Genomic DNA, 21,771 nt, shown 5'->3' on the forward strand with positions numbered 1-21,771 from the left:
AGAAACAAGATAATAATTTTAAAAAATGTTCAATTTTATTATTTATTTTTTTGCTTGAAAAAATTTCAATGTTAAATTATTATAAAAAAATTTCATCCTGAGGAATGAGAGATTTCCAACATTAATTAGCTAAAATTGTCTGAGATACATGATGAGTACTGTTTGATTTTTTATATTAAGTATGGCAATAGATAAATAACCACAACCAATCAACAATCTGATTCTGAGGGTTGCTGTAAGAGGCAAAGGAAGTACACCATGTTACTCAAATTATCTACATTCTAGGATTTTCAACTCATTGTTAAATATTCTACTCCTTTCAAATTAATAATCATGATTAAATTAAAGTGCGTTTCACTCATTCCCAAAAAAAATAAACAAATAAATAAAAAATCAAGATTACTTAATTCTAAAAGTACATAAAATTACCTAATTTCTAAACATGAATGCCAAGCAATGTCCTAAAGTCAATGGAGAAGAAGTACTCCTAAATCCATTGAAAGTAGTTGCTATAATTAACAGTATTGATCTGGTGTAATTAATGTGCTTGAATATACTTAAGGAAGTCTTGGTCAACATTATTATACAATTTATATCCAGATGAAGGAGCTTAGTCGTTGGTTGAGAAATCAAATCAAGTCAATCCCCCAAATTTATAACTTGATCAGAATTACAGAGGGGTTGAACTGTCTTGCATTTAAGTATATATTTGTTTAGGGCAGGTCCTTAAGCAATAATCATTTATGAGCCTTATTAACCCTATGGATTTTAGAAATCCCCATTTCTATTTTCCTTTGGATTGAAAAAAAAAATCCCAATTTCGAAATTTGACAATTGGAAATTTGTAACCAAGAATATCAACATTTATTTTGCTTGATTAGCAAATTGTACGCTGAATATGATTGCAGAGCTATCAAAACACTTTTAATTTTTCAACAAATATTAAAGAAAAAAAGATAATCGAAATTATTTAACAGAGTATCTCATGAATGAATTCTGGTAATAAACAAATAGGAAACAAACACTTGTAGATTAATGGTTGTTATTCCAAATGAGGTATAAAGCCAAAAAAAAAAAAGGGGTAAAAAGGCCCAATTATTGCCTCGTTGTCTATGCACTCAGTTTGGGGAAGTAACGGATAGAATTTAACCCACACCCTTTTGGTGACAAATGTCATCTGCACGCCTTTAAAAAGTCACAAAATTTATTTAATAATAAATATGTAGGTGTCCCTTTCCTTGTCAAAAAAATTTCAAGTACAACATTTATCAACTAAAAAAAATTCCAGTAGACAAGGCCAAGCAAAACCCAAAAGCTCAAAACCTTATCTGAGAAGCAAGACCAACATTTGGATATGTAAAATAACATAAGCTTATCTTCCCGCTGAGCACAAAAAATAAAAACTCTAGGCAGTCATGGTGTCCTTGAGCAGCCAATTTCACCTTACAATCCTCAAGAAATATTCCTACCACATTAAACCGAGACCTTCTATATTTTGCTCAGTTCAACCTTCTCAAAGCAATATCAAGGTTCCAACAATATCTCTAAGAATGTTTTTTTTTTTTTTTTTTTTCTCTTCCATTTTAATTAAGAATAATATATATAAATTGGTTTTGGCGTTGATTGTTGGTTTTCATATTGAGATAGGTAATTATAAATGGAGCTGCAAAGGAAATAGGAAGGGCAGCAGTAGTTGCAGTGACAAAAGCAAGAGGTATGGAGGTGGCTGGTGCTGTGGACTCTTATTTTGTAGGGGAAGATATTGGGAAGGTATAACCACCACTTATTTTAAACCTTATCACCTGAGTCAAACATTCACAAAGTCCAACGAATTAATATCTAAGTTTTTAAATACAGAGCTTCCAAATTCTGATGTCATTAAATTTACGAAGAAAACAGAACTGAAAATATGTTAATAAAGGCATTGCACCTATACTTGCAAGTTTTACAGAAGAAAAAAAAAAAAAAAACAAAAGAAGTGCGCTCTTTTTGGTTGATTTTGACCTGTCTCTCTGGTATCTGGATTCATGAGTCACAGTGATTATAAAGTCAATATTTTATTTATTTAATTATACTCGAATACTAACCCACCCAAGTCTAGTTTGTTTTGTTTTTTTCTGCCTTTTTTTTTTCCCATCTCAATAAGTGACTCGTTTTAATAAAATTAGGTATCTGACATGGAAGAACCTTTGGAAATTCCCATAATGAATGATTTAACTATGGTTTTAGGTTCCATCTCTCAGGTAAATAAATATATCAATTTTATTTTCTTTATTAAATTATGTTTAGACATATTATATACAAAACTTTCATTGATGCTGTTGTTGTTATTATTATTATTATGGCAGTCCAAAGAAACAGGAGTAGTTATTGATTTCACCGAACCTTCCAAAGTATATGACAATGTGAAGCAGGTGAAGTAAAGTTGAATTTAATTAAATGTTTTCATTGCCTTTCTAGTTCTATAGACAAAGAAGTAATAAAATTAATTGTGTATTTTTCAAATGGGTTTTTGAATTAGGCAATAGCATTTGGCATGAGAAGTGTAGTTTATGTGCCAAGAATTGAAGTAGGCACAGTAGCAGCATTATCTGCTTTCTGTGAGAAAGCCAGCATGGTGAGCACAGGGTGAGAAGTTATTACAAATACGTCTTTTCTTTTTCAAACCAGGATCAATTGTCTCCACCAATCCTTTTTTTTTTTTTTTTCATTTTTCTTTTTCTGCATTTAATCTGAGCTGCTAATGAATTCAGGGTTGTCTGATTGCCCCAACTCTGTCTATTGGATCCATACTTCTACAACAAGCTGCAATCTCGGCTTCATTTCACTACAACAATGTAGAAATTGTGGAATCCAGGGAAAATGCAGCGGTAAATTCAGTTTATTTCCAAGTAGAAATCAACAGTTTAAATCCAGTTTTCGACATTCTTCCTATTCAATTATCTATTTATGCATCACAACAGTATTAAAATAAGAACAAAAATAAAATAAAATAAAATAAATGTAATTATTTATGCTAACCCACATGCACAAGCATGCTCATGCAAAACATATATCTTTCCTTTGTGTCATGCTTTATTTAGCAGTTGCACATGAAAATGCTCAGTTTGTTTTTGAAAGCCAGGATCTTCCATCAGCAGATGCACTTCAAATTGCTAACAACCTCTCCAACCTTGGGAAGATCTACAACAGAGAAGATCTTTCAACAGATGTTGTGGTAAGACAGAACACGAAAATGATTCAAATCAGTTCCTATTGATGTTGTCAAATTCATTCATTACTTTTGCCCCATCAGGCAAGGGGTCAAGTTCTGGGAGAAGATGGGGTTCGTGTACATAGCTTAGTCCTTCCAGGGCTGCCTTCTGGAACAACTGTCCACTTCTCTGGTCCGGGAGAGGTATGATTCCAGGTTTCATTCTTCTTGCTTTAACAGCTTTGACTTGAACATTCTACCTTATTTATATGGAACTGTGACACTGACATATAAGCACTATTGATTACAGATTTACACTCTCAAACATGACATCACAAATGTGGAATGTCTCATGCCGGGCCTTATCTTAGCCATCAGAAGAGTTGTACGCCTCAAGGTGATCAATCTTTAACCAGTCTCATTACATATCATCTCTTAATTTTGATTATTCAGCTTCAATCCATATTGAAGCACGACTTTCAATTTTCTTTCTTTATTGCAGAACCTGGTGTATGGATTGGAGAAATTTTTGTAGAAAAACCAGATGGTCTTCGGTCTTCTCCATTGGTATCTTTAACCTCCTCGGTGTTTGGTCCAATAGAGGATCTATTTCCATCCTGTAAAGGAAAATTTGACATTAGAGGCTGAGTTAAAAGAAACAGATGAGGAAAAAGAAAAAATAGTTTCCTTCATTTATTTTTCAGCGATTTCAGTATTCAATTATTTTGATTCACTGTTGCTTAAGTGAACTTTTGAGGGACTTCAAAGTGAAATTTTGATTATGTTGAGTTCCACGAGATGGATTTTATAAAATCAAGCATAGCAGCTCAATCCAGGTTGAATATGTCTGATAATTCATAATTAATGCTGCTTGACATTAATATTTGCCACTAAATCATGAAGGCACCACACAAATTTTCTAAGCTATGTGGTTGGATACCATATGCTCTTTTTTCTTTTTATGGACTTTTCTTAAATTGGGGAAGTCTGAACCAGACCTGATCAAAGCAGAACATATTATTACTCACATTATATGGTCATTTCTATGCCATATATCTACTGGCAGAAAATATAAAATGTTACAATAACCACTAGGCAAATCTGTTTGTAAGAATTTCCAGTTTTCCTCTGAGAATGTCACCTTGGCAATTATTTGAAAGTTCAGTAATATCACTACAAAAGGGTATTTCCTTTCTCGAGGGTTTTATCCCTGGTAAAGATTCAAGTCAATTATTGTAAATTAATCAATTTTGGATAACGTCAACCATTTTAAAAGGTCATGGGTGTTGTTTCCATCTCGGACTTCTTACATGATTCCTATTACTTGGACCTGCTCAACTGAATAAAAATAACAGTTGTTCTTGAATTCATAAACAGACAGAGTGCAGACCACCAGGTTTTTCAAGACATGAAAGTTTTATTGGAACCAATAATGCAGCCTCATTATGTCTTAATTTGGACTCGAAATTAAAATTGAAGAAGAATAAACAGCAAGCATCTTCAAATCCCTATTTCTTTTAAGATGCTATAATAAACTGGAAAGCGGTGCACCTCCATCCAAGAAACTGTTTCATTTGTCATGTGAGATATATTCACTCATTTCTACACAAATGAACATGCATATCAACCTATCGAATAGGAGAACCCAAAAAAAAAAAAAAAAAAAAAAAAAAAAAAACCTTTCTGAAAAAAAAAGAAAAACAAAAGGCAGCCTGAAAAAAAAATGCCGATCAAATTCACACATCCAGAGTGAGACTAAAGTCCTTAAATATCTGTACATATGCTCTTACCTCTGAATTTTCTTGCAAGTGCTCCTATCCAGGCTCTATCTTTCTCACTATATGCATACCTCATGCTCGAAGCCAACAAGACAAACCCTTCAATTTTTTCCATTGCATTGTCATTCGAGGTTGGAACCTGTAGCACTGGTTGTACAAGAAGAGAACGACTCCCCTTGGGTAGCATCTTCCAAAGTTCAGAATCTGAAAATATGATATGATCAAACCTTCATATTGTTCCAAGGTAAACATAAGAAGCGGTTTAAAATACCGTAGCTGAAGAGTCAATATATAATGAAATTGAACGGTCTCCAACGAAAGTAATATAAGTTTATTTCTTTAAGTTATGACATAAAATAGACAAATGCACTAAGTTAAGATGGCACTTAATCCTGTAATTGCTAAATGGAGATGATATTCTTACTGCATCAATAAACAAAAACCACAACGACTGACATACAAAATGAAATTTTGGTTTATTTGTGTATGTTATAGTCTTTACATGTTTAATTCTGAGTGCATATCGAAATCATATTTGAATTCGATGCTAACAATAAATAGGAAAATTAATTTTCAGGCTTTGTTTTGGTTTGGGGATAGGAGCTTCTCCAAGAAAAGAGTGGAGAGACAAGAGCCTATTTGGTAAGCATCTACGGCTATAAGAACATTTCCTCACTCCACAGAGAAAGACTAAATCCTAAAATACCTTTATGAAGATAATTTTGTATATTTACTACAGTTTATCACAGAAAAGATGAAAGAAGATGAAATAATCGTTAACCTGAAATCTGAGGAAAGTAGAGGGTGCTTTTCATATCAGAAAGGCCAATTTTTTCAATCTGCCTCTCAAACCAAACCAGTAGATTTGTCTTTGATACACCATCTGGTGTGTTCCAGTACCCACGTACACATATTTCACCTTGGATTGATATTAACTGAAAATTTTGGAAGTATATACTTCAAACGGGTTCATAGCTGGGGTTAAAAAAATAATAATAATAAACAACAAAATTTAACTTTTTGGAATTTTAAGTTCTGCAAAGGAAAAAAAGAATCTGGTATTCAGAACTCATATATCCTACAAAAAGTCTCCTCATATTCTCTTAAGAACATGCATTAAAAGAGTCTATTCCTGTCTCTGTGACTTTTTTAAATTTCTTACTTTTAATTTGTAACATTATATTAATAATTGATATATACCACAGATATGGTGTTTGTATTGCGCAACAAGATGTATGTCGCCCAGGCCAAATCCTCCTTCAAAGAATTTGAGACATTTGGTGAAATCACAAAAATTTGCTCAGCGCCCTCAGGGATAGTTGCTTGATCCATTGGGGTGGCACCCTGCAAAATTTTCCAATTAATAAAGTTTACAAATATGCTGACCAGGCATTGTATTCACAAAATTGTTAAAGGTGCATGATTACATCTGTAAAGAGCTAAACAGGAGTTCAGTTCTTGGTTTCAATGGTTTAACATACCATGCTTATACAATTATCATCCCAAATATCTCAACATTGAGACTTTAAAGGCACTTACTCGACCAAACTGACTACGATTTCGATTAACACATAAAGGACCCTTAAAATATGCAGTTCAATTTCTTTGAATAGAAATCTTAAAATCTGCAGTTCAATCTCTTTGAATAGAGATTCTTAACCATAACATATTGAACAAAGATTCTATTTTTCACTGGAGGGTCAATATACAATTAAGCCAAGCTCGAAGTTTGACCGTTGTCAAGGCACCTTTTTTTTTTTTTTTTTGGGACTAAAATTTCAAAAGCAGAGGTGAGTCAAGACTGGTAGGTAGAGTTGCGAAACAAAGATTTCAATACAAGACCTACTACTTTGTTACGACATTAAAGCCACAATTTTTAAAATATCAACCTTATATCAGTGGCCGTCCAGGAGAACCAAAAATGGTTACAGACTGAAATCATTAACAAAGTCACAATCTATACCCGGCATTGACAGATAAAAGTAATCACAGAAATAAAAGAAAGAAAAATGGAAAAAGCAAATCAACAATATAAAATTACCTTAAGAAACTTTCCAAGATAAGGAAGTGCTATTGAGAATGCAGCCAAAGAAAGACCTAAAGCCTCTGTTCTCTATCCATAATGCCACAATATAAAAAAAAATAAATAAATAAAAAGAAAAGAAATTCATATAAAAAACATAAATAGTTAAACCAAAATGTAACTTGAATTTAGTACAATCTTAATATAATGGTTAGGTCTAGCTTACGAGCTGTGCTGGGGTTGTAATAGTGGGTGAATTAGAACCCAAGAAATGGTTCAACACCAAAAGCGAACCAAACCCATATCCTATCCATCTGGGTAAGTAGGATTCGTCCAGCCCAGGTATCCCTGTGCAAACCCATTTCAGTCAAGCACAAAACTTTTCAGACAGAGATAAATAGGAAAGAGATGGTTTTTACCGAATGTGAAGCGGAGAACAGAGAGATTGACTTGTGGTTTTTCCGTGCTGCTTTGAGAATTACCATTTTCAAGACGAGCAGAGACTGCTAAGAATTTTGTGGTGGCCTTTTCGGCGCGAAACTGAGTCGGGATTTTCAGCTGGGTTAACGGGCAAAAAATGAGAGAAATGTTGCTCATGCTTCTCAATTTTTCGTTGTTTGGAAGAACCTTGGCGATTCCAGGTGATAACGGTAAGCAAAGAGATCAATCAATGGGCTGAGTTGAGTTTGAGCCTACAAGCACTCAATTTTGGCCCAAAACTGATGTAGCCAGTAAATTCACTTTTTTCTTTTTTGGGTCTCACAAAATTCCATTTGGGCCCACAAATTTGACTGAGCTTCCCGGTATTAATAATAATTCCAAATGAAGAACAATAATACAACCATCTGTGAAATAAACAAGCAGCAAATTTTACGCATTTGGAATTTATAAATATTGAAAAGTAGATGAAGAAGCTTAGGTCCTTGAAGGCACATGACACGAACAATGATTTAAGAACAAATAAAAAAAAAAAAGAAAAAAAAGAAAGAAAGAAAAAACTTTGAATCCCTTCAATGTCAAAAAAATAATGCATAAAGATCTTAACATGTTCACAAATAATAATAATAATATTATTATTATTATCATCATTTTGATAGATAATTGCCAACTAGAATTTTATGTATCATTTTATGTTTTACTGTGATAATAAATAATATTTTCTCTTATCAATCAAATCATAAAGATAGTTTAAACCAAAAAAAATAAAAATACATTAGTTAAATATAACTAATATATATTATGGTATATAATAAATTATTCATATTCAAACACTTAATAAAATATTTATTTATAGAACCATACGCTGTTGAATAACATTATTCAGGATGGTTGAAAAAAGATGTGGATAATATGGTCCAAACACTTTTTTTCTTTTTTAAACGGCATGGGCTTTTGCCGTTTTGGTGCCATCACCGTTTGCATGTGATCATCTTTATGTCCATTGAAGTCCATCAATGGTGCTCAACAGACTTGCTTGCACAATTAAATACCATCATTAAATAAACCTAACGGAAGCTTAAAGATGCTTGGTCCGTCGATTATTTTTAAAATATAATGCTTTGGAATCCACACTATTATATTATACATTATAATACTATACAGTCCACATTATTATATTGCACAATATAACCCTTTTTTTTTTTTTTTCTCCAGCGAAAAAGAAAAAATTCAATATAATAGTAATAATAGTATCATTTTTTTTTTCTTGCTAGTTGACATTTTTATAGTACATGGGAATGTGAATAGTCAAATAAATTGTTCAAAAGAAAAGAGAGTATCAAGTCAAATAAGTAGTGGACAATTACTTATAATTAAACGCAAAAATATATGATAAAGGTGATTAGCGATTAAATTTATATATGGATGATAACATTGTTTACTGTCTTATTAAATGTTGTAGCTTTAAAAGATTGACTAGGGAATTGTTCTAACAACCGCGTGTGGTTCAATCTAATAATAATGTATTCCATATTATAAACTATTTTGACGAATCTAACCAATAAAATTTATGCCATTTTTAGTTCAATTAGTTTGTGACCAGCATTGCGGATTTTTAATATAAAGTTTACCTTAAATGAAAGTTTCGGCATTTATTTTTAGTGCATGGGTGGTGACATTTTTCAATATATAAAAAAAATGTTTTGGCCTTTTTTTTTTTTTTGGGTTCCTTCTTGTTCATATATGAATACATTGTACCAAATCCTTCTTTATATATATATAAGTTAAAAGCCACTAGTTAGTTAATATATCACTTACTTTTACATGTGAATGTGAATAGTAACATCTTTAGGCATCTTCAATGGTATATTATTATTAAAAAATGACACAAATTTTCTATTTAACTATTCCATGGGGAATTACATTAAGAACGTCATTTGCAAAATTTGTTAATGGATCCTGCTATTAAAAAATTGTTGGAACTCGTTTATTTATTGAATTATTTTTTTTTTTTAACTTAGTTAAAAATATATTGAATTGTGGATCCTACAGTTTTTATCCTTTGTGCACTTTTTCTAATATGGGTCCCTATAATTTGGCTAATGTTATTTTTGGAAATGATAATGTTAAAATGTAATTTGCTAGGAAAATACTCTCAAATCATAGAGATTAATTGCATTTAAGTTTATAAATATATATAGAAGAAAACTGGTATTTTACCTAAGAAAATAAAATGGTAAAAATTTTAGAAGCTATAATTGGTAAAATTTTCACTCTTATTTTTATAATCTATTCGGGCATCCACTGCCACTGCTGATGATAAGTAATACTCATAAATATATGTTTTTTTTTTTTAATATAAGTAATTTCCTAGCAAATAGAATACACAAAACAAGATAATAAGTATAATAAATTGAGACAATTCTAAACGTCCCATGGTAGCATATTTGGGTTAGAAATAAAATATATGTATAAAATCATTTTATTTTATTTTTGTTTACTTGACATGTTTCAAATATGATTAAGGTCAATGTGAAATGGAGAAATACTATTAGTTATTAGTAACTACGTCTATTACCTTTGTCAAAAAAATGAAAATTGATTAGAAATCTGGATACAAAAATATGCGAGATCTAAAAGTGCTATTTGGTACCCAAAATATGGGTCAATGATTTGGTGATTCTAGTATTATGATGTAAAATTTAGAGACTTTTCTAGATTATAAAGCCAAACAAAAGAGCTACTTATGAACAGCCTTGACTCTGTGGATTATGGTCCATCCAAAAGACACTAACATACTCAAACCAAATTAAAAAGTAACAATTTGTTGGTTGAAAAATAAGAAGGAAAACAATAAAACAGCCTAGTAAATTTCCTAAAAGAGAGAAAAAAAAAAAGAAAAAAAAAAGCTAATAAATTAGTGAAAAAAAAAAGAAAAAAGAAAAAATCAGAAATAGATGACGATGCATAATAGAGGATGGGGTCCAATCCTGGGTTCAATGCTCCCTCCCAAGACCCTGACCTATCAATTAGAAAAATTTGGGTCAAATACAATTCTACAGCTTATCTTAGCCTCAGACATTTTGGAGTTCAGATTCTGGTCAATGCCTTAAAAACTGAATGAACCTTGTCTTCTTTCTCCACCTTAACTTCCGTGAACTAATATAATATAAACAATGTCTTAGACAAAATTAAGATCCAACTTTGCTCTGCTCCTCCCTTCTTTTTTCTTTTTTTTTTTTCGGTTAATTTTAATGGAAAAATTCTATAAAACAAAAATGTAAATATATATATATATATATATTCAATCTTACAAAAGAAAATTGGTGATCAATAAAAAAAAAACTCAATTCTGATTAAGAGAGATTAGTATAATAAGTTGGATTTGATTAATTTTTCAGGGCTGGAAATCACAGACCACACGAGGCGTTGTTTCTATTGATCAATGTTCCATAGGCACGTGGCAATCTGACGGTCTGTCTCCATCCTTTTAACCTTATAAGGTAAATCAGAAGACACAATATCCTACACCCCGTAACGTATAAAAATGTCAGAACCAACCATTCTTTAGCTGCCACGTAAGATTTGTTAATCTCTCAGAAGTTTGGCGTACCTTATCATTGCTCATGTAACATTAAACCAAGTACCGTTCCTCATGGTCCATCAATACGTAACCTAGAGATCAACAAGTCAGGTTTCGACACGTCATCGAAAACCTCGCGTCGCCACCGCGCGATCAATCACCGACTACGTTCTCGATCTGTTTTACCGACACGTGTCATGCGATTTACCGGGAGTTAACCGGTGATATAGGGGTGGATTACCGATGTAGCCGGTGACTCACACTCTGCAATTCCCGCTAGGTATATAAAGCAGCATCTCGACCGCTCTCCTCTCTCTCTCTTTGTCTCTCTCTTTCTTTGCAAAAAAATCCAGTTTCCAAATTAGGCGAGAAAAAGCAACGTTTCGCTTTTTTATTTTGCCAGCTCTCGATTTCAAGGTCAGTAGCTCATACATTTTTAATTTATTTTTTTTCCCTGGATATATATATTTTTTGGTCTGCTTTTTAATTTGTACTTTGCTAATTAATTTTAGTTCCTTGCTAATAATAATACGCTCCGATCGATCTTTTCGTACTGTGAAAAGCTGAGAAATTATCTTCTTTTTTAAGCTCTTGTTTATTTGATCTTTTTAGTTGTATTTTCTTAATTAGAGCTTTAAATAGCTTTAGTTCGATAATTTTGGCAGGGTTGGATATTTGGGATTTTTTTTTTTTTTTGGCAAATTTGTTTGTGTTGATTTGTGACGCTTCGAGTTCGATCTTACACCTTGATTCTCTACCTTTATGATAAATTCGAGGCTAGAACTTATTTCTTTTCTGCTTACAAGTTTAAAATAATATTGTTTGCGGTTCGATCCCCGATAAGTTTTGGGTTTTGGGCCATGTGTGCAAACGTAAATGTTCATAGCTAAGCTGCGTGCGTAAAATTAGGGTTTTGAGTAGGTGCGTCAGGAAACCAATGTTCTGTGCAAAATAGTGCCTGTTTACGCTCGGAAATGGTGTTGTTTGATGTTTGCTTGTAGTGTTTAATTTACTTGTCTGGGATGGATGCTTTCTGAAATTTAGTTAAGTTTCTATGTTAAGAAATGTGCTGTTCTACTGCTAATGGTACTGTTTCCTTTTGTTTATTTTAGATCCCTATGAGAAAATGTTGAAAGCTCAAACAGATTATAATTTGTTGTGCCCCATTTTGTTGGCCAAGAGCTTGTAGATTTGTAATAATTTACCATTAAGTAGTATTAGTGACGTTAGCTATGCTGTATTTGTGAGTATAGGGGATTTTTAATATGGGTTTTGCTTTTGTATTGTATTGGGTGGCTTGAGCATATTTACTATTGTAAAAACTTTAGTGAGGCCTGGCTCTGGAGAGCTACCTAGAATCTGGCCATCAAGGGACGGTGCCTCCCATGGTGCCTTCTCGGGTGGCTGGAGGGCTAACACAATCTTCATCGAGTTCTGGAATTTTCTTTCAAGGAGATGGACAGTCCCAAGCTGTTGTTAACTCTCACTTGAGCTCATCTTTCGGGAACTCTTCTAATTCAATTCCTGGAACTGGGCGTTCGAATCTGGGTCCGGTTTCTGGGGACATGAACAATGCAGTTTTAAACAGTGTGGCGAATTCTGGTCCAAGTGTTGGGGCAAGTTCTTTGGTCACAGATGCAAACTCTGCACTTTCAGGAGGTCCACATTTGCAGAGAAGTGCGAGCATCAATACAGAGTCATATTTATGCTTACCGGCATCTCCCATGTCATTCTCATCCAATAATATTAGCATTTCTGGGTCATCAGTTATGGATGGGTCTTCTGTAGTGCAGCAGAATTCTCATCAGGACCAGAATGCTCAACAAGTGCAGCAGAGCCAGCAGCTCCAACAAGGGGCATCAAGCGCTACATCCTTACCCGCATCACAAACTGGCCAAGTTTCACTTCCTATGGGTGTGCGAATGCCTGGATCTTTCCTTCAGGATCCAAATAATTTAGCTCAGGTGCAAAAGAAACCCCGTTTGGATATCAAGCAGGAAGATATCATGCAGCAACAGGTGTTACAGCAGCTTCTCCAGAGACAAGACTCCATGCAGTTCCAAGGCCGAAATCCACAGTTACAAGCCTTAATTCAGCAGCAGAGGTTACGGCAACAGCAGCAGATTTTGCAGTCTATGCCACAGTTGCAAAGGGCTCACATGCAGCAACAACAGCAGCAGCAGATGCACTTGAGGCAACTTCAGCAGCAGGCAATGCAGCCAGTATCTGCTATGAAGCGGCCTTATGATGGTGGTGTATGTGCTCGTCGCTTGATGCAATATCTTTATCATCAGCGTCAAAGACCGCCTGTGAGTTCTTGTTCATTTAGTCCGTTTAGAACTTTTTCTGGGTGTATTTCCAATTCGTCTGCATTTAATTTCTATTAATTTCCTTGTTACCAGTAACAGATTATTTGGTGTTAATCCCTTATACATAGATTTTATTCATATTACTAAATACAACATTTGACATTTTTTTTGGTAATGATAGGACAATACTATTGCCTATTGGAGGAAATTTGTGACAGAATACTACTCTCCCCGTGCTAAGAAAAGATGGTGCTTATCATTATATGACAATGTTGGGCATCATGCACTTGGTGTTTTCCCTCAGGCAGCTATGGTCAGTCATTGTGCTATTAATTATTTCTCTTTTTAGAAACTCACATGGAAACTCCATATAGCATTAATTAAGACTTGTCTGAGTGTATATATGCAGTTGGATGAGTTGCATGTGCAGGAAAAGGTGATCCCATCTGCATGCTTCTGCAAATAATAAATTAAATTCAATGATTTTTTTTATCTTCATATATTTTGTGTTATTTTGCCTTGAAAATGTACTGGTGGTTCTTACATGTAAATGATTTCTTTTTTCAGGATGCATGGCAGTGTGACATCTGTGGTTCTAAATCTGGAAGGGGTTTTGGTAAGAAAACTTGACCAGCTGTAAAAAGAATTGGGGGCAATTATGTTAACTTGCAGTCATTTACTTGAACTTAATGACTATTCAGAGACATCTTCTTTTATACAAAAGTCTATGGATTCTCAATGACAAATTTCAAACTGAAAAGCAACATCTTATAACAATATTACGTATATCTCCATCAATTTTAAGAACCAATATGTCAGGAACATTGTTAAAGAGAAGAAAGAAAGCAGGAATATGTCAAGAGGGGAGAAGATAAAGAATGGTTCTGTAATTTGGAAAATTCAACTTGGCCCTATCAGAAGATATTGGCTTAAAGTTGGAAAATAATTCCAAATGTTAGAGAAAATTTTAAGGAGTTTGAAGTATTATAATAGGGAATAAGGAGTAAAATAATTTGAGTTTCTAAAATAATTGAGTTTCTACCATTCTAAGGACACTTGAAGAGGTTAATTAGGGAATGATTTCAAGGTTTTTGTTGGAGTTGACTTTTGTATTAGGAGATTCAAAAAGATGTAGGTTAGGAAAAGTAACATGGTTGAATTAATACATAGATGAGGATGTGTTGGAAATTAGTGACCACCAGATTCATATTTATTGCATCACAGCAATATCTTGAGCTTTCTTCTTCTCTGGTCTCTCATCTGTATGTAAGGTATTTCAACTAGCTTCTGTTAGATTGATCTCTGATTAATGATTGCTTTTCCCACTTGTTTGCAGAGGCAACTTTTGAAGTTCTCCCCAGACTTAATGAGATCAAATTTGGTAGTGGAGTGATTGATGAACTTCTTTTCTTGGACTTGCCACGTGAATGTAGATTTCATTCTGGAATAATGATGTTGGAGTATGGAAAAGCGGTACAAGAAAGTGTGTATGAGCAGCTTCGTGTTGTTCGGGAGGGTCAGCTTCGTATCATATTCTCTCAAGATTTAAAGGTAAATAAAATTGCCTCACATTAAGAAGTAATCAGCTTCTCTATCTCTAAAGAAATAATATGCTACTACCTTACATGAATTTTCAGATTTTGTCTTGGGAATTTTGCGCACGGCGACATGAAGAACTTTTCCCTCGGAGATTGGTTGCGCCACAGGTATTAATTCTGTATATAAACTATTGCTTTTACTTTATGCCTGTGCATGTATAGAGTAGTTTTAAGTGTGACCTTGATATTTGTTTCTTGTAAACAGCTGTTGTTCTGATTAGGTGAAGAGCTAATTCTAGATGTTTTAAAACTTGGGTTATTCATTACAGGTGAACCAGCTGGTTCAGGTTGCACAGAAGTGCCAAACAACAATTGCTGAAAGTGGATCTGATGGGGTTTCTCAGCAGGATTTGCAAACGAACAGCAATATGTGAGTCTACACATGACAAGCAAACTCCTTGAGCAAGTTCTGTTTCTTTTATACCCTTTTTTATCTAGAATCTTACACTTAGGCTTGTGGTGGGGTTAAAAAAAAAAAAAAAAAAGAGGCAAAAGGTAATGCAACTCAAGTAGTTGGGAATGAGAACCATGAATTGAAAAAGAAGCCAATCTACCCTTTGAAAGATATGAAAAAGTGATTAGGATAGATCAGGATGATTTTGTTACAGAACTGGATTCTAAACTTGAAGCAATTCTTGTACTGAAAGTTGATTTGTTTTCTTCAGGGTATTGACTGCAGGGCGACAGCTTGCTAAGAGTTTGGAGTTGCAGTCACTGAATGACTTGGGTTTTTCTAAAAGATATGTAAGGTGTTTGCAGGTACATGTCGATTTGTGTTGATGGGAATTAAATGTGGTATATTGTTTGTTATGAGATTTCTTATAGCCTTTGGGTTCCTTTACAGATCTCTGAGGTAGTCAATAGCATGAAAGATTTGATTGATTTCTGCCGGGAGCACAAAGTTGGGCCTATTGGTAAGTTTCTTTTTGACTGCTCAATTTCATGGTATTCAGTTAAGTTCTTATAACAAATTATGGTTTTTATCTTTCAAATAAAATAAATTCAGTGGCTTTTAAGTAATTGTATGCTTGGATGTTGTGCTGATGCTTCATGACAGAGGGCTTGAAAAATTATCCTCGACATGCTGGTGCAGCCAAGCTCCAGATGCAAAAGATGCAAGAAATGGAGCAGCTAGCAAGCGTTCAGGGTATGCCAACAGACAGGAATACCCTCAATAAGTTGATGGCTTTGCATCCAGGGCATAATCAAATGAACAACCAGCACATGGTTGGACGAGGAGCTTTAAGTGGTTCACAACAAGCCGCTTTGGCATTGACTAATTACCAGAATCTGCTTATGAGGCAGAACTCAATGAATTCAAATCCCAACTCTATACAACAAGAGGCATCATCTTCCTTCTGTAATTCCAACCAAAGTCCATCATCGTCCTTCCAAGGCACTGCTGCTTTAATACCAGGGTCCATGCAGCATTTACCTGTGAGTGGCTTTTCAAGTCCTCATCTTCCCTCACAACAACCACAGCAGCCACAACAGCTGCAGCAGCGTTCGATGTCTTCTAATAGCTTACTGCAACAAAACCATCCACAGACCTCACAAGGCAACCAGGTCTTACAACAGCAGATGATCCAGCAACTGCTGCAGGAGATGTCCAATAGCAGTGGAGGACAACAGCAATCTCTTTCTGGACCCACGGCCAATGGTAATGTGTCAAGGAATGGAATGAGTTTTGGCAACACATCAGGAACAGCTTCAGCTACTGCCAATGCGGCGGGAACTAATGGGCCTGCTCCAAGCAGGAGCAACAGCTTCAAAGCTGCTTCGACCAGTGACTCTTCTGCTGGTGGTGGCAACAATGGCTTCAACCAGAGAGCAGCACCGGATTTACCCCAGAATCTTCATTTGCAGGAGGACATAGTTCAAGACATTGCCCATGAGTTCACAGAAAATGGGTTTTTTAACAGTGATCTTGACGATAGTATGGGGTATGGCTGGAAAGCATGACTAACAAAAAATTTGGGCTAATTGTTGGCTCTACTCTGCGGAAGCGGCCAGCATATATATCTTTGTACAGTCATTTGAAATAGCTGTTTTCTCATTCTCATTTTCCTTCGGCTCCTTTTTAAGGTCTGGAATTTGTTGTGACATCATCCAGTTGTACTTCAGTTAGTTCAGTAGGCATAGTGGCAATCTCTTCTCCTCTCTTTTCTTTTTATTTGAGGGTTCTGTCTCCCAAGTCTTGCAAGTGTAATCTATTGGACGAAAACCTAAGAACAAATTAAGTTTCCTAGTGACATGATATTTACATGCTTCTTTCTGTCCCTTGTTTGCGTAAACTTTGCTCAACTCTGCTTTATTTCGTGTTGAACAATGATAATGGGAAAAAGTAGCCAGCAAAAATGATGTAATTTTCGCTAGCTCAATTCACGTTGGTATAGTATGTTGTTCGTTTATAACTGATTTTTTAATAAATCCTTTGAATTTTTTAAGAAATAAATTGGTTATGGTTCCATTTTAAAGTAAGAAGTTATGTTTGGTAACGTTTTCCTCGCTACACGGTACCTGCTCAAGGACTACATTGAGATGTTGCGAATTTTCAAACCTGAGAACAATGAAGTTTCCTAGTGCCATGATATTTACATGCTTGTTTGTATCCCTTGTTTACATAAACTTTGCTCAACTCTGCTTTATTTCGTGTTGAACAATGATAATGGGAAAAAGTAGCCAGCAAAAATGATGTAATTTTCGCTAGCTCAAGTCATGTCGGTATAGTATGTTGTTCGTTTATAATTGATATTTTAATAAATCTGTAGTATTTTTTAAGAGAGAAAATTGGTCATGGTATTATTTGAAAGTCAAAAGTTCTTTTTACCAAAGTTTTCCTCGCTTCACAGTGTATACATGCTCAGAGACAATTTTTTGAGATGTGGCGCATTTTCACGACCAATCAACAGCCCCATCCAGCTGGAGTAATCTTAAATGGCAACAAAAGAACAGAAAGAGGAGGTAAAACTAGGCAGTAAGCTCATCTTCTGATTCATCATCATCACTGGCAACTGGCCCAGTAGCCAGAATTCTGTTCCAGATTCTACGCTCCCAACCCGCACTCATTAATCTTGCAGTGAATGAAAGAAAGCGAGAAGGTTCACCCACCTCCTCACTTGATTTTAGTGAAGAATCTCTTTCGCGGTAATACCTCAAGGTGCAATTTCCAGAATGATCAACCATTTCGACCTCAAAACCCGGCGAGAGTGGTTTACCCACCACTTGGACATGGGAGATACTGCACCGTGCCAACAACATGAGATGTAAGCTAACACACTGCAAGTAAATTTAGCAACAAAGCAAACATGGTCTCTTGGACTGGCATACTATAATCATCATATTACTGTTATATATATATATATATATAGAGCGAGAGAGAGAGAGAGAGAGAGTACCAAATATAATACAATCCATCAATTTCTTGTCTCTGAACCCTACCCAGTAGCTCAACTGCCAGAAATCCTCCAATACAAAGAGCAGCTTCAGGTAGCTCAAACTTCTGCAAGGAATTTTCCTGTTTCATTGCAGTCGCTTAAGGTCTTGAAACTTGACGTAATGCATAAAACAATAGTCAAAAGAAAGGACCACAGTTATAGATTTGAATTTATATTTAAACGAACTAAAACATTTATGCACACTGAAAGTATTAAAAGTTACTATCCATACATAATACAAATATTCAGATTACTGCTCAAGAATTCATTTAATGCAGTTTCATAATAGGCACATACATCACTGGGAGGTGGTAAGGAAAAGCAAAAATTGCATCCAAAATGGGGAATGGTTTCAGCACAGAAGGAAGTACCCACCGTATGCAAATGGTTTCAAAACCATTGCAGCAAGACTATGGAATTCTATGACCAAAGACACTTCAACAAACTTCCCCTATTTGAAAACTTAAAACAAAGCTAAGAAAATCAAACAGTGCAACAAACCTGGACCATTGGAAATTCTGGTGAAGTGTATGTCCATATAAAAGCATTGGCTGCTGCACTATTAGCAACATCACCCCCAAATTCCACTTGGTTTTGGAGGTGACCCACTCTAAATCGAATGGCCCTTGGCGAATATATAGGGAAGCCGTACTGAAAGTATGCTGATGTTAACAACATAATTAGTTCAATTAAGCAAGAAAAATATAGGATCTGTAACAAATCTCTAAATGACAGAGAGATGAATTATCAGGAATAACCTTGGAATGGCTGAACATGGATTTCAGTAATAACAGAGAGTTTTGCAATCAACTTATATAGCAATATCTCAGGAACAGCAGGATCACGTTCACCTTTACTGGACCAGTATGAAGCTCTATTCTGAATTCTATCCCTTGGCTCTAAAGTATTCTGAATGCTTTCTTCAGGATAATTGTCAGTACTGGATGCACTAATGGCCTCTGATATGCAATCTTTTCTTACAACAGGAGAAAGACCTCGTGCTAAAAATGAATAGACTCTATGCCTCTTCCTGAGGCACTCCCACTCCACAGTACTATTAACATTGACTTTTAATGGTTCTATCTTGTTGTTTATGACATTAGCAGCATTAGATACTTCGGGCAACATTTTCAAGCAAAGCTGCCCACAAAGGCCATTTTCAATGACTGCAGAATAAGAACAATCAACATCAGCAAAAAAGAACTTCAGAATAGGGAATTCTAGGTCATATAAAGTTTATTCATATTCAAGCACAAAAACAAACCAGCAATTAAACATAAGCTATAAAAAAGATCACTTTATAGTAATTACTTTTTAAGATGAAATTTAAGTAGTGAAGATATTATCAACTTGCGTTAAAAAAAAAAAATAATAATAATAATAATAATAAAATAAAATAAAACATGAAGGATGGAATGAATGCCTAACAAAATCATAGTTAATCTATGTTCTTCCTTCGTCTCACAAAAATTCATTTACGAAAAAAATGAGCTGCTGTCAACCGAGAAAGAACCCAAAACCTCCATGCTTAAAAAGCCTCTACTTCACCTTTAGGTTCATGTCGTTCTTTTTTATGCAACCATGCCAATAAATACTTTTGTAAAGGAAAATCATATTGGTTGTATGCCATTGCTTGAAACAGTAAACAAGTTCATTCCAAAAGACCATTTCCATTAATGTGCAGAGTTATATATATATATATATAAATATTTTTTCGTAACTATGTCAAAGAGCTATATGAAAACGAAGGATATTGACATAGCATGTAATCATTTGTATTATCAGCACAAAAATAAGAAAAAATAACATAACCACTTATAGCATCAAAACAACTAAAATACTTTTTACATGTACAAAAAAAGGTATTAAAAGCATATTCAAAAATTGAAAGTTGACTTAAACCCATAAGAAAGAAGCTGATAAACTATGCCAAAAGCTTACCAAATCGATGCCGAAGCACAAAAAAGATATTTAAAGCATATTCAAAAATTGAAAATTGACTTCGACCCATAAGAAAGAAGCTGATAAATTATTCCAAAAGCTTACCAAATCGATGCCAAAGCCTCGAAACCGCAGAAACACGAACAAGATCAGATGGGTCATCTAAATGTGTGAGAATCTCTATTGACATGTCAGGTGAGAGCCAGTATATGAAATCACAGCTGTTATCCATTTTAGGCATATTGAATAACGATCGAAGCCTTATGGCTATTCAAAAAAACCTGATTCAGAACTGCAAAAATACAATACAAAAATACATCAATAAGTCGGAATTCAGAAAAAAATAAAAAATAAAATAAAATTCCAAACCCAAATTGTTCCATTGGTAGTACAAGTAGAAAAACAGTAAAGAATTCATAGTTTGATGTCGTAAAGTTTGGCAATTAAAGGTAGTAAATTCACTTTCTTCTTCTAATGGGTTATCACTTTTCTTTTACCTGCAGCAATTAAGATTGTGGCGACAAAGTTTGTAGATGAGTTATCATGAAGTAATACATTTAACAAAAAAACAGAAACAAAAATTGACGAATGAAAACTCCCCAGTAATCGAAATAAGATTTGAGAAACAAATTACAAAAAATAATTAAATAAATCAGTTCTAAATTCATGGATTAAGAATATGTAGATATATTTACATAAATCAGTTCTAAATTCATGGATTAGGGATATGTAGATATATATATATATATATACATAAACAGAGAAAGAGGGGAGAGACAGAGTAAGTTTGTAAAGAAGAAAAAGAATATACTTGGGGTTGGGGGAAAAAAGCAGAGAATGAAAGTAATGTACTTTTGAAGAGAAGCCATGGATCTAAAAGCAAAGCAAAGTTCTTTCAGACGCACAGAAACACAGACGCTATGACCTCACCGACTAGCCTCAACTTTCGATGTCGCAGATACGGTTCGAGTGTTTAAAAAAAAAAAAAAAAGCTACTTTACGAATACATAATTCGTGAATTTATAAATATTATTATATATATTTTCTTTTTCGGTTTTGAGGAATTTATAAATTATTTATTTTCCGATAATGAAACTTTTTTATTACTTTTGATTTTATTCTTTGTGGAAAAATACATCAATATATTAAAATATATAAATGAATAATTACTTTTATTCTTTGTTTCGAAAAAAAAAATACGTCAATATTACTATTATTATTTTTCGTTAGGTGTATATTAAATGGACAGATAATACATTAAATAAATAATTTATTGACTATTGCAAATATCTTTCAACTCGCCTAAAATCCTCCGAGTAATGCTTCTTTCAAAGCTCATGCCTCCACCGTAATCATAAACCGAGTTCTTAATTTACTTTATTTTTCATTATTATTGCTATTCAATGTTATTATTTGCATTATTGAACGTATTTTTACAAGATTTAACAGCTTGTAACAAAGAAAAATAATG

General features: G+C 34.1%; 4 protein-coding genes across 11 annotated transcripts; 2 read left to right on the plus strand and 2 right to left on the minus strand.

Moving 5' to 3' along the window:
- The first annotated feature begins 1,280 nt into the window (after positions 1 to 1,280).
- Positions 1,281 to 4,010, plus strand: LOC107414404 (dihydrodipicolinate reductase-like protein CRR1, chloroplastic). Its single transcript, XM_048470458.2, has 10 exons — positions 1,281 to 1,529; positions 1,648 to 1,770; positions 2,169 to 2,243; positions 2,349 to 2,414; positions 2,522 to 2,617; positions 2,754 to 2,870; positions 3,125 to 3,217; positions 3,296 to 3,397; positions 3,504 to 3,590; positions 3,696 to 4,010. Exons 1-10 carry the CDS (start codon positions 1,416 to 1,418, stop codon positions 3,726 to 3,728), a joined length of 906 nt encoding a protein of 301 aa, XP_048326415.2. The 5' UTR covers positions 1,281 to 1,415; the 3' UTR covers positions 3,729 to 4,010.
- Positions 2,864 to 7,655, minus strand: LOC107414470 (protein COFACTOR ASSEMBLY OF COMPLEX C SUBUNIT B CCB2, chloroplastic). The gene is made up of 7 exons (XM_016022593.4): positions 7,414 to 7,655; positions 7,221 to 7,342; positions 7,013 to 7,084; positions 6,172 to 6,315; positions 5,753 to 5,906; positions 4,984 to 5,175; positions 2,864 to 3,810 (listed from the first exon to the last, which is right to left on the minus strand). Exons 1-7 carry the CDS (start codon positions 7,589 to 7,591, stop codon positions 3,800 to 3,802), a joined length of 873 nt encoding a protein of 290 aa, XP_015878079.3. The 5' UTR covers positions 7,592 to 7,655; the 3' UTR covers positions 2,864 to 3,799.
- A 3,619-nt stretch (positions 7,656 to 11,274) lies between these two features.
- LOC107414403 (probable transcriptional regulator SLK2) lies at positions 11,275 to 17,201 on the plus strand. Of its 5 annotated transcripts, none has more exons than XM_048470535.2 (11): positions 11,275 to 11,432; positions 12,128 to 13,324; positions 13,506 to 13,637; positions 13,710 to 13,760; positions 13,892 to 13,940; positions 14,661 to 14,875; positions 14,962 to 15,030; positions 15,192 to 15,292; positions 15,588 to 15,681; positions 15,767 to 15,836; positions 15,980 to 17,201. In XM_048470535.2, exons 2-11 carry the CDS (start codon positions 12,401 to 12,403, stop codon positions 16,882 to 16,884), a joined length of 2,610 nt encoding a protein of 869 aa, XP_048326492.2. In that variant the 5' UTR covers positions 11,275 to 11,432; positions 12,128 to 12,400; the 3' UTR covers positions 16,885 to 17,201. The 5 variants fall into 5 exon arrangements, with proteins under 5 accessions (XP_048326492.2, XP_048326494.2, XP_048326496.2 ...); XM_048470537.2 differs by having other exon boundaries at positions 13,734 to 13,760; XM_048470539.2 differs by having other exon boundaries at positions 11,276 to 11,432; positions 12,594 to 13,324.
- A 684-nt stretch (positions 17,202 to 17,885) lies between these two features.
- On the minus strand, positions 17,886 to 21,310 carry LOC107414444 (F-box protein At4g00755). 4 transcript variants are annotated; one of them, XM_016022553.4, is made up of 6 exons: positions 21,153 to 21,310; positions 20,406 to 20,592; positions 19,118 to 19,525; positions 18,861 to 19,021; positions 18,321 to 18,439; positions 17,886 to 18,163 (listed from the first exon to the last, which is right to left on the minus strand). In XM_016022553.4, the coding sequence occupies exons 2-6, from the start codon at positions 20,539 to 20,541 to the stop codon at positions 17,893 to 17,895; spliced, it is 1,095 nt and encodes a 364-aa protein (XP_015878039.2). In that variant the 5' UTR covers positions 20,542 to 20,592; positions 21,153 to 21,310; the 3' UTR covers positions 17,886 to 17,892. The 4 variants fall into 4 exon arrangements, with proteins under 4 accessions (XP_015878039.2, XP_060675899.1, XP_015878040.2 ...); XM_060819916.1 differs by having other exon boundaries at positions 17,886 to 18,201; XM_016022554.4 differs by having other exon boundaries at positions 21,112 to 21,280.
- Positions 21,311 to 21,771: the final 461 nt, after the last annotated feature.

This window comes from Ziziphus jujuba, chromosome 8 (assembly GCF_031755915.1).
Source record: "Ziziphus jujuba cultivar Dongzao chromosome 8, ASM3175591v1".
NCBI lineage: Eukaryota > Viridiplantae > Streptophyta > Magnoliopsida > Rosales > Rhamnaceae > Ziziphus > Ziziphus jujuba.

Bases quoted from the DNA above. Each gene is read 5' to 3' on its own strand.
- LOC107414444 (XM_016022553.4), bottom strand. From the start codon at position 20,541: ATGCCTAAAATGGATAACAGCTGTGATTTCATATACTGGCTCTCACCT. The intron at 19,022-19,117 runs GTTATTCCTGAT...TGTTAACATCAG, and splicing joins CCATGTTCAGCCATTCCAAG to CATACTTTCAGTACGGCTTC. The intron at 18,164-18,320 runs GTACTCTCTCTC...GGCACGGTGCAG, and splicing joins GATGGATTGTATTATATTTG to TATCTCCCATGTCCAAGTGG.
- LOC107414403 (XM_048470535.2), top strand. From the start codon at position 12,401: ATGGTGCCTTCTCGGGTGGCTGGAGGGCTAACACAATCTTCATCGAGT. The intron at 13,638-13,709 runs GTCAGTCATTGT...GCATTAATTAAG, and splicing joins TTTTCCCTCAGGCAGCTATG to ACTTGTCTGAGTGTATATAT. The intron at 15,293-15,587 runs GTGAGTCTACAC...TGTTTTCTTCAG, and splicing joins TTGCAAACGAACAGCAATAT to GGTATTGACTGCAGGGCGAC.
- LOC107414404 (XM_048470458.2), top strand. From the start codon at position 1,416: ATGGTGTCCTTGAGCAGCCAATTTCACCTTACAATCCTCAAGAAATAT. The intron at 2,244-2,348 runs GTAAATAAATAT...TTATTATGGCAG, and splicing joins TTTTAGGTTCCATCTCTCAG to TCCAAAGAAACAGGAGTAGT. The intron at 2,618-2,753 runs GTGAGCACAGGG...TAATGAATTCAG, and splicing joins TCTGTGAGAAAGCCAGCATG to GGTTGTCTGATTGCCCCAAC.
- LOC107414470 (XM_016022593.4), bottom strand. From the start codon at position 7,591: ATGAGCAACATTTCTCTCATTTTTTGCCCGTTAACCCAGCTGAAAATC. The intron at 7,343-7,413 runs GTAAAAACCATC...GGGTTTGCACAG, and splicing joins TGTTCTCCGCTTCACATTCG to GGATACCTGGGCTGGACGAA. The intron at 7,085-7,220 runs GTAAGCTAGACC...CATTATGGATAG, and splicing joins TTACAACCCCAGCACAGCTC to AGAACAGAGGCTTTAGGTCT.